This window comes from Malus domestica, chromosome 09, assembly GCF_042453785.1.
Source record: "Malus domestica chromosome 09, GDT2T_hap1".
Taxonomy (NCBI): domain Eukaryota; kingdom Viridiplantae; phylum Streptophyta; class Magnoliopsida; order Rosales; family Rosaceae; genus Malus; species Malus domestica.
In genome coordinates this window covers 28,850,427-28,861,968 of record NC_091669.1, presented here as the reverse complement: position 1 = coordinate 28,861,968, position 11,542 = coordinate 28,850,427, and the positions used below count along the sequence as shown (strand labels likewise).

General features: G+C 37.8%; 2 protein-coding genes across 2 annotated transcripts; both read left to right on the top strand.

Annotated features, from left to right (window-relative positions):
• The first annotated feature begins 1,015 nt into the window (after positions 1-1,015).
• Positions 1,016-2,750, top strand: LOC139187883 (uncharacterized). Its single transcript, XM_070804496.1, has 4 exons — positions 1,016-1,534; positions 1,588-1,653; positions 1,756-1,913; positions 2,012-2,750. The coding sequence occupies exons 1-4, from the start codon at positions 1,016-1,018 to the stop codon at positions 2,748-2,750; spliced, it is 1,482 nt and encodes a 493-aa protein (XP_070660597.1).
• Positions 2,751-4,134: 1,384 nt separating this feature from the next.
• LOC139187882 (uncharacterized) lies at positions 4,135-5,855 on the top strand. Its single transcript, XM_070804495.1, has 2 exons — positions 4,135-4,551; positions 5,181-5,855. Exons 1-2 carry the CDS (start codon positions 4,135-4,137, stop codon positions 5,853-5,855), a joined length of 1,092 nt encoding a protein of 363 aa, XP_070660596.1.
• Positions 5,856-11,542: the final 5,687 nt, after the last annotated feature.

The window sequence follows — 11,542 nt, the reverse complement described above, 5'->3', positions numbered from 1 at the left end:
CAAACATTTTTAGTTTGTTTTTGTGTCATTAAGTCAGTTTAGAGTTGATTAGCAATCCCTTCTAATCCCCAGTCTAGAATGATCCCTACTTATACATATACTACAATTGTCAAAAGAGGGTTTAATTTGTGTGTTAAGTTAATTTTCGCATCAAATTTTGGCGCCGTTGCCAGGGATTAGCAACTTTGCTAATCCCTTGTTATTTCTTTTTGTTTATTTTCGTGTGTTTTTGTTTCTAGTTTCTAACCTTGTTTTGTTTTCTCGTTTTTAGGTACTAGTTTATGTCTCGGAGTTCTCAACTAGTTCGTGAACATATCTTAGACTTTGACAACGATTTTGAGAGGACTTTGAGAAGGAAGAGAAATCAGCAAGAATCCAATCCACCTAGCCCTGACCCCATGCTTGAAGAAGAAGAAGTAGATGAGCAAAAGGAGGCCACGGCAAGGGTTTTTGAGGAAGTGCAAAACATGGCAGCGATAATCGAACCATCAAAGAGCTTTTTGCTTCGGGTGTGGACAATGCAATGCCTTTATGCATCCAATACCCCACGGCAGCCCAAGGGAAGACAAAAGAGTTCGAATTAAAGTCAAGCTTGTTACATCACATTCCGAAGTACCATGGACTGTCCATGGAGAATCCCAACAAGCACTTGAATGAGTTTGAAGTAGTATGTTCGAGCATGACCCCGGTGAATGTCGATGGCAGCATTCTAAAGATGAAGGCTTTTTCATTCTCTCTAATGGACAAAGCTAAAGATTGGTTATATGAACTAGCACCTAGGACGGTTACATCTTGGGAAAACATGAAACGAGCGTTCCTAGAAAATTTCTTTCCAACCTTAAGAGTCATTCTTTTGAGGAGACAGATTAGTGGCATCCAACAATATCAAGGTGAATTGTTTCCAACTTATTATGAACGTTTTAAAACTCTTGTAGCTTCATGTCCACAGCACCAAATGAAAGAGGAGCTGCTCATTCAATACTTCTACGAAGGACTCCTCCCCATTGAACGCTAAATGCTAGATGCCTCGGCAGGTGGTGCGTTAGTTGACATGACTCCGGTGGCTACCAAGACTCTAATTGCAAACCGAACTTATAATGCACAACAATATGAGGGTGTTGGACAAAGAGACGGCCCACGGCATCAAAGTGTGAATGAGATAAGTACAATTTCGTATATTCAATCACAATTGGCTAATCTTACCTCTCTTGTGTCTCAGGTTGTAATTGGGTCAAAAGCACAAGAAAATCAGGTTTGCACCTTGTGCTTCATCCAAGGGCATCTATCCAAAAAGTGCCCTCAGTTGATCGAAAATAGAGGATGGGAATCTACCAATGCTATTGGATTCCAAGGCCAAAACCAAACCAAATATGATCCATACTCGAACACATACAACCCCGGATGGAGAGATCACCCTACTGTGAAGTGGAGAGAGCCCAACAATCTTCATAATAAGAGGGATTTCGGAAAAACCCCCCTGGATTTCCACGGCCCTATCAACAATCCCAACCACAATCTGCCCAAAATAGCTCAGGTTCATCCGTTGATAATGCACAAGTTATTCAATTACTAACTTCATTGCCGCAGGGTCAGGAAAATCAAGCCAAAGACATGCACAATTATGCCAAAGAAGTTCAAAATCAAGCTCGAGAGGTAACTGAATTGAAGAGATAAGTGGGACAAATGGCTGAATTCATGGGGCAATTTAGTAGAGAACAAGGTAAGTTACCTAGCTCGATGAATGTGAATCCAAAGGGAGGCTTCGAATATGCCAAAGCCATCACCTTGCGAAGTGGAAAAGAAGTTGGATCTGACCTCAACCCATCCAAATCCAATCAAATGGAAGACGAAAAGATGCAATTTGAGGAGGAGGAACAAGGCATGCCCACGGCAAGGATTGAGAAATCCTTGCTGTAGCCACCTACATATCCTAATTCGGCCACCAAAGGTAAGTTGGGTTCAAATTCCATTACTTCTAACTCATTCCACCCAATGCACCCTTTCCTCGTAGGTTTACACAATCGAAGAAGGATGAGAATGAGAAGGACATTCTTGAAACATTTCGGAAAGTGCAAGTAAGCATTCCACTCCTTGAGGCAATTAAACAAGTCCCAAAATATGCCAAATTTCTTAAGGAGCTATGTACAACCAAGAGAAGAATGTCGAACAAAGAGGTGGTTAAGGTAAGTGAACATGTTTCAGCCGTATTGCAACGTAAACTGCCCACTAAATGCAAAGACCCCGATAGTTTTACGATTCCTTGTGTAATTGGCACTAATCGGTTTGAACATGCAATGCTTGACTTAGGTGCATCTATAAATGTCATGCCTTATTCTATTTATGCATCTATGAACTTGGGTGAATTGAAAAATGATGGTGTGATCATACAATTGGCTGATCGTTCTAACGCTTATCCGAAAGGAGTATTGGAGGATGTTTTAGTGCAGGTGAACAAATTAATCTTCCTGGCTGATTTTTACATTTTTGACATGGAAGATTTGGCCCATTCCACATCTTTGCCGATTATCCTTGGTAGGCCATTCATGAAGACATCTCGCACAAAGATAGATGTGTTCAAAGGCACTTTGACGATGGAATTTGATGTGGAAGTTATTGATTTCAATATTTATGATTCTATGAGATATCCTGATGATGATCACTCTTGTTTCTCTATTGATGTAATTGACTCTTTGGTGCAAGAATTCCTTGATGATTTGGGTGAGGATGCACTTGAAAAGACCATCACATAAGGCATTGGACTCAAAAACGAAGGGTTAGCACTTAGGCAAGCCCACGACAACAACAAGGAACACCTTGCCATGCTTATTCAAGAAGAATTGGTGGAGATGGTTGCTACCCTAGAGTCAATTCCAGAGCATATTGGTAAGTCTCCTAACCTAATTTCAATTCCCGTTTCGACTAACAAGTTGCTTCCTTCTGTAATCCAACCACCTTCCCTAGAGCTTAAACCATTGCCTAGCCATTTGAAATATGTGTTTTTGGGAGAACAAGAGACGTTACATGTCATCATCTCTTCTTCACTCACGACACAAGAGGAGGACAAGTTGGTGAGGGTGCTTCGTGAATACAAAACTGTCATCGGGTGGACATTGGCCGATATAAAGGGAATTAGCCCTACCACTTGCATGCATCAAATACTCTTGGAAGAAGGAGCCAAACCATCTAGAGAAGCACATCAGTGACTCAATCCACCTATGTTGGACGTTGTGAAGAAGGAAATCATCAAGCTACTAGATTGTGGAGTGATTTACCCAATTTCTGATAACCGTTGGGTCTTTCCGATCCAAGTTGTTCCTGAGAAGTCCGGAGTCACTGTGGTAAAAAACGAAAAGAATGAGCATGTGCTTACCCGAATACAAACCAGATGGAGAGTGTGCATTGACTATCAGAAGCTCAACGCTACAACAAGAAAATATCACTTCCCGCTACCCTTTATTGATCAAATGCTTGAAAGGTTAGCCAGTCATGTTTTTTATTATTTTCTTGATGGATATTCTGGATATAATCAAATTGTGATAGCCCTGGATGACCAAGAGAAGACCACATTCACATGTCCCTTTGGAACTTTTGCTTATTGTCGCATGCCATTCGACTTATGCAACGCACCTGCCACTTTCCAAAGGTGTATGGTTAGTATATTCTCCGATTTTGTTGAGAAAATTATTAAGGTATTTATGGATGATTTCAGTGTGTTTGGGGATTCTTTTGATAATTGTTTGGATAATCTGACCTTGATCTTGAAACGATGTGTTGAAACTAACCTTGTTTTGAATTGGGAAAAATGTCATTTTATGGTTAAACAAGGTATAGTTTTAGGCCATATCGTTTCAGAAAAAAGGAATTGAAGCAGATAAATCAAAAATAGACCTTGTACGTCACTTACCCTCTCCTACTTTGGTTAGAGAGGTTCGTTCTTTTCTTAGCCATGCAAGGTTCTATAGGCGTTTTATCAAGGACTTCTCCAAAATCTCCCAACGCTTTTGCTATTTACTCCAAAAGGAAGTAGCCTTCGAGTTCAACGAGGAGTGTGAGACAGCTTTCAAAACCCTCAAGGACATGTTGAGTTCGGCCCCCATCATCATGCCACCAGATTAGAGCCTTTCATTTAAGCTAATGTGTGATGCATCTGATTACGCAATTGGTGCTCTTTTAGGCCAAAGGAGGAACAAACAGCCCCATGTCATCTATTACGCCTCCTGGACCCTAAACGTTGCTCAATTGAATTATTCTACCACTGAGAAAGAACTTCTTGCCGTTGTCTTTGCTTTAGATAAATTTCGTTCATATCTACTTGGTACTAAAGTGATTGTATATTCTGACCATGCAGCTTTAAGGTATCTTCTCACCAAAAATGAGGCCAAACCACGGCTGATTCGTTGGATGCTCCTACTTCAAGAGTTCGACATTGAAATTAGAGACAAGAAGGGGAGTGAAAACGTGGTGGCTGACCACCTCAGCTGTTTTATGCACATTGAGGACTCCTTACCCGTTCTAGGAACATTCCCTGATGAGCAATTGTTGTCCCTAGAGGTAAGTGAGCCTTGGTATGCTGATTTGGTAAATTATTTGGTCACAAAACAAGTTCCTAGCACTCTAGATAAATACAAACGTGATAAACTCAGAAAAGATGCACGATTTTATGTGTGGGATGATCCATATTTGTGGAAATATTCCCCAAATCAGATTGTTCGACGATGTGTGCACAATTCTGAGTTTAATTTAATTCTAGCCTTTTGTCACTCTTATGCATGTGGGGGTCATTTTGGCACCCAAAGAACAGGCCCTCAAGGTGTTAGAATGTGGTTTTTATTGGCCTACATTATTTAAAGATGCTAGAACGTTTTGCATTACTTGTGATCGATGCCAAAGAACAGGTACCATAGGTGCTAATGACCAAATGCCGCAAACCCCTATCTTCAATGTCAAAATTTTTTATGTTTGGGGTATGATTTCATGGGTCCCTTTCCTTCTTCGTATGGTTTTACTTATTTTTTGCTTGCGGTTGATTATGTTTCCAAATGGGTAGAAGCAAAGGCTACCCGTACTAATGATTCTAGAGTGGTTTCAAATTTCATTAAAACTAACATTTTCTCTAGATTTGGGATGCCGCTGGTGTTCATAAGTGATGGAGGCTCACATTTTGCAATCGGATCATTGAGGCGCTGTTTAAGAGGTACAATGTCAAGCATAAGGTTTTGACACCTTACCACCCTCAAACAAGTGGCCAAGCCAAAGTTTCGAATGGAGAAATCAAGCAAATCTTGGAGAAGACTGTTGGGCCAACCCAGAAGGATTGGAGATTGCGTTTAGACAATGCACTATGGGCATATCGCACTGCCTACAAAACACCCCTAGGGATGTCTCCATTTCAGCTAATCTATGGCAAGCCGTGTCACCTACCTGTGGAACTAAAGCACAAGGCGCATTGGGCTGTGAAAACATTCAACTTAGATGCTACTGGAATGCATAGAAAGCTTCAATTGAATGAACTTGAGGAGATAAGGAACGAAGCATATGAGAATGCCCAAATTTATAAGGAGAAAATGAAGGCGTTTCATGACAAGATGATTCGGGGCAAAACATTCTCAATTGGGCAGAAATTGTTGCTTTTCAACTCCCGTTTACGTTTATTCCCTGGTAAGTTACGTTCTAAGTGGATTGGACCTTTTGTTGTTACTAATGTTTTCCCATATAGTGCAGTTCAAGTCCAAAGCTTAAGGAATGGACAAGAATTCAAGGTAAACGGGCATCGATTGAAGCCATACTATAAGAGTGCAGTAGGGCAGGTTGTGAAGGAGATCCCTCTTAAGGTCGTGGGCTCCAATGGGGAGTGAATGGAATTTTTCGGCCGGCCGCAAGACGTTAAAGCAAGCGCTTCTTGGGAGGCAACCCATGTATTCAACAAAGGAAGACCTAGGAATCACTCCACCTCCAGATTTGCATTCCTAAACCTTTCACTTTGTTGTTTCTATTCTGCCCTATTTAGTGTGGTTATTCGTTGTTTGTTTCTTTGTTTTTATGTGAGTTTATGTGTGAAACATTGAGGACAATGTTTGATTTAAGTGTGGGGGGGGGGGGGTAAGCAAGCTGTTTTAGAATGATTTTCGTGAGTTTTTATCACCTATCACTTATAATGCTGATTCTCACTGTTTTTAAGTGTTTTTAGTATGTTTTGAAGTGTTTTTATGTCATATAACAAAAAAAGCAAGAAAAAATCGAAAAATGTTTTGAAAAATATCAAAAAGAGTCGTTTTTGTGTGTTTGTGTCTTAGGATACCTTCCAACCCAATGATGAGGATTTGGTTTTTAAGTGCATGACTATTAAAGAAAGTTACAAGCATGGATGGAAGTTTGATATGCTCTTTGGTTTATGCTTGGTTGTAGTTATAGTTTACAAATTCACATGTAATCACAAAGGATAAAATTAGTTTTTGTAACATGCTTGAAGGAAGAAACTCAAAAAAACGCTACATCCCTGAGAGACTTGAGCCTAAACGTTATTTTGAGAGTTATTAATTTGTGCATTCTTGTTTTCTAAGTCGTTGCATGATCTCATTATTCTTTGCTTGGTTGCTACTTAGAATGCATTTCATCATTATAGATCCAAATACTAGAACTCATGCCCGTTCCATTCAAAGCATGACATTGAGTTGCATAACACATATTCAAGATGAAGTTGTTTAGTTAAACCAAAGCCAAATAGCCGAACCCACTTTTGTCATTTGTTTTGTAGGTTTAAACCCCGTTGAGCCTTGTTTAGCCTATTTTCTTTGTTAACCGCATTATCCCTACCTAGCCTAGAATAATACTTTCCATACCCTTGTTCTTGAAGTATAGTTGAGCATGACTTAGAAGGAATTCCTTTTGAGTGACATTATTGCATAAACAAGTGTGGGGGAAAAGGTTTCAAATTGTGTATTTTGTGTGCCATAGGGCACGGCAATAAAAAAAAAGAAATGAAAAATTCATGGAAAATAGAAAGAAAAAAAAAAACAGTTGTGAAAAGAATAAAGAAGAGTTGAAAAATATGTGAAAAAGAGCTCTAAAGTGTTAGTTGTTGAAGAAAGGGTCCAAAAGTTTGAATTTGACCCTAAGTATTGCATGAATCTTCCCTTTGTGTTTAAAGTGGATTTTTGCATTCAAAAGTAAATTCTAAGTGTCAAAATCATTACTTTGCTCACCATTGCTCTAAGAACGTTTGTTTACCTTACCTTTCTTTGTTAGCCAATACCTTAGCCACATTTCAACCCTTGACTTCCATCTTGAGTGTTGTGTGTTTCAATATGTGGAGTTTGGAATTGGTATGAGCATATGGAATCCCTGGTTCTCGCTTCTAAGTAGTGGCATTCCGTTTATGAGATCATATATATACATGCATTAATAATTCCAGAGAAGTGCTTTCTTTGTTATAACATATGTGAGTACAAGTTTTCATGTTTACTATCTTCTCACACGTATCTAGTGTAGGGTGTGTAGTCAGAAAATCTGAGTGAAAATTGAGTGCATATCTAGTAAGGAATTGAGGGAATTCTCTAAGGCATGTTACTACATTCAAAATGTTGTTTTAATCGATTAAATGTGAGCTAATGAATGGTGACTATGATTAAGTATGCTTGAGGGTAAGGATTGCTTAAATCTATGTGAGTAGTGATCTTTGGCATGTCATGTTTCATTGGAAATCCCTAAGGCAAATGTTGGAAGGTTTAGGTTTTGTTTTGATTATTTTGTTTTGTTTTGCTTGAGGACTAGCAAAAGCTAAGTGTGGGAGAATTTGATAGAAGCATATTTATGTGACTTAGTTAGCTTGTTCTTATGCATTTGGGTTGTTATTTCTTAGTTATTTTAGTATTTTAAGCCATTTTTGTGTGTTTATAGGTCCAAAAGGTTAAAGAGGCAAAGGAGTGCATTTTGGAGCTTTTTGGAGCAATTTTGAGCATGGAATGGATAGCTTATGAATAGAGCAAGGGAGATGGACGAAATTGAAGATCAAAGGAGGCTAGGAATGAATAATGAAATGAAAAAATGAAAATGAAGAACAAAGAGTTCAGAATTGGAAGCCAAAGTTTCTAAAGTTGAAAGTTTCTATTCTTGGCTTGGAAGTTTCTTAATCCTTCCTCACCTATGTTCCAGCCACAAAAGGATTCCAAAATATGTTAGAACATTTAATTACATGTTTTGGAAGTCCTAAACTTGCCCTAAAGTCCAAGCCGCACCACCCTAGGTTTTTTTCCTTTTCTTGTCGCACAAGGGATCCTCTCCCTGCCTAAATTCTGAACCAAAATCACATTCCCTTTTCAATTAAAAGTCAACGCACCTTCCTTCCCTTTTCTCTCTTAATTTCTGACCTTAAATACCTTTCCTATATTGAGCCGCATCTTTGTTACCTATTCCTCTTTAATTTTTGTTTTTTTCTTACCTATTCAATTGTGGGACAAATTAGTTAAGTATTTAAAACCCTTTTTCTGAACCCAAGTCGAGTTTTAGCCTATTTATACCATCCTTAGCCGCATCCTTCAGGGATTCATATCCGGGACCATTATACACTCCATCCACCTTTGTGCCTCAGCAAGAAGAAAGAAGGAAGGACTCTTGGATGTTCGAGCTTGATTGTTGGAGCATTCTAGGTGGAATTCGTTCTATATTTACAATGTTTAATTTCTTTTCCTTTCGTTTTGCTGTAAACATGAGTGGCTAAATCCCTACTTAGCTAGGGGTGATTTCAAAGCCATGATTATGTGTGCAATATGAGTTGATAAATTCCAGTTATGAATTCTTGAATCGTGAATGCAATTGGCTTAACTGTTTGATTGATAACTTATTTGTGTTTGTTAATTAAGGGTTGACACTTAATTAGCATGCATAAATCTGACACTGGAGTATAAGGGAGTTTCACATAATCGTTACAAACTTATATTCATATGTAGTGAAGGTCGCTAGTCACGATCGTGTTAAGTTTATTCCTTGCATGAGTGACATGATGTCATAGTTGCAAGTGCTTTGTTAATGCTTATGATTTTCAATGAACGTAATGATCTTTGATTGTATCTCTATTATGATGTCATGTAGGGAACTTTTGAAGAATGCTTTGGGTTGTCGAACGAGGCATCCAATCCAATAATACAAGGAAAATCTGAGGGTTAACTAGTGATGTCACGGTTAATTTGGGGCATTATCGTTCATAATTCAATAAAGGAGTAACTAGAAATTAATTTGTTTGCATACATGTCATGTGTGGAGAAAGATCCTCTAGCTAGCCCATCATCCATTTAATTTCCCCGAAATCGTTTCTTAATCTGTTTTCAAGTTGCAATATGTTTTGTTATTTTAAATTCGTCCAAAACAGACCCCCTCTTTACTTTCTTGTTTTAAATTGTTTTAAACTTGTTTTGTTTGTGTTTTTAAGTGTTTTGAGTCAAGCCCAAACCTTAATTTCGTCCAAAATTGTGTTTAGTGTTAGAAACTGCCTAGTTTGTGTTTTTAGGCAATTTTGAGTGTGTTTAGCTTATTTTGAGTCTTGTGAACTTGTTTTGAATCTTTTGAGTCTTTCCAAACGTTTTTAGTTTGTTTTGTGTCTTTGAGTCAGTTTAGAGTCAATTAGCAATTCCTCCTAATCCCCGGTCTAGAACGATCCCTACTTGTACATATACTACAATTGTCAAAAGAGGGTTTAATTTGTGTGTTAAGTTAATTTTCACATCAAGAACACGAGACCAAGGTAGATAGTTGAATTCAGTCAACAACACGGAGCACAACCTTTTATTAGAATTGATCTCTCCATGAATGATGCTGGAAGTTGAAGTAGAGGAACTCGTAACCTCTAAAACCAAAGGGTTGTCTTCTGCCATTTTTGTGGGATGAACCGAAGGAAAAATTACAGTAGAGAATAAATCAGAGGCAAGCCAATTATGGTTCCTGCTCTGATACCATGTTGATTTCTAGTTCAAAATGGTTGTTTGTATATTCATTCATGTGTAACAATTACAAGTGAAGGCTCTATATAGAGAGACCAAGCAAGACTAGCAACTAAAGACAAAAGATAGCTACAAGCCACTAATATGGGCCACGAGTTAAACCACCTGCAAACCAAATTGGAGAATTTCTTTTGACTATTCAAGTTTCAATTTCTTGATAGGTATTTTTACCACCTGCAAAAGTAGGGATAAAAACACTTAAAAATACTTGCAAGAGAACAATGTAGTTGTAGTATAAACGGCTCAAGTAAGGTCGTTTTCCATAGGGATTGTTTGAATAATTTATGTAAATACCAAATCTTAATTAATTATTTAAAACAAAGATTGGAAAAAGTTGATTTTATGACCTAGATTATTAAAAACGAATTTTAAATTAAAACAATTAAAGAAATTAGCAAAGTAAAGAAAACAAAAGAAAACGTTTTGAAAACTAAATTGTAAAAGCCTAGGGTTCCGCCGTCCCCTTAACAATCCTATGTAGATTTAACAATTACTTATGAATTACACATGCAACTTTGAAGGTTAGGTTTTCCTTATGCATATTCTACTTGTGGCATTCAAGCTAGAACGTATATCAAACATGCAATCCGTCTGTGGCATTCAGATCAAATATAAACATGCATGACTCATTACGCCTTGTGAAAACCCTTTGAAAAACCATGCAACCTCTAAGACGTGGCATTCGCCCTAGGCAAACTTACAACTATCAATCACAAGAAGCAATACTCAATTCCCCGGTGGCATTCCGACCGAATTGCATCCTATTACTTATCTAAACATCCTAATGGTAGCTAAGCATTAAGATATAGAGACAGTTTAAAGCACAGTGATTAATAATTCAAAGTATGCATGCATAATATCATAAGCAATTAAATAAAAAACTACATATTCATGCTAAGGCTCAAGGCATCGCCCTAACAAACGGAAATTAGTTACAAACAACCATAAAACAAAATACTATTAAAATCATGGATAGAAAACACCGTGAAAATAAACTTGAATCTTCAAAACCTAGCTAAGTATTGATGCGTGCGTTCTCCCCCGATGTTGCGTAGTAAACCCTAATGGCTAACAAGCCTTATTTATACTACTCTAATTAAAATCCTCCTAGTAAAATGTCTTAGAATAAAACTAGGAAACATAATAAAATCATAAAACAGAAAATAAAAGGTTTCCTATTTAAACTAAAATTCGGACTTCTCAGAAAATCATACTTTTGACCGACCAAAACAACTCCAATTTGGTCCCAAAAGTTCTCTTTTGAAAGCTGTAGACATCCCCTACAAATCCTTAGAAGGAATCTTCCTCAAAATCTGGGAAAGCTGCGCGCTGGGCCTTTATTTCATTGCCATGGTCAAACGGCTTGGTAGAAAAATATGGAATTTTGACACAATCATCTTGAAAGGCACACGAACATCCTCCAATTAGAATCACTCCCAAATTCATTCATTTGATCACGTTTTACTCCACATGAAGTCGAATGTCCTACATTGAAAATACATAACAAAGTATCAAAATTCTACCAAAATAACCAATAAATTAATACTAAG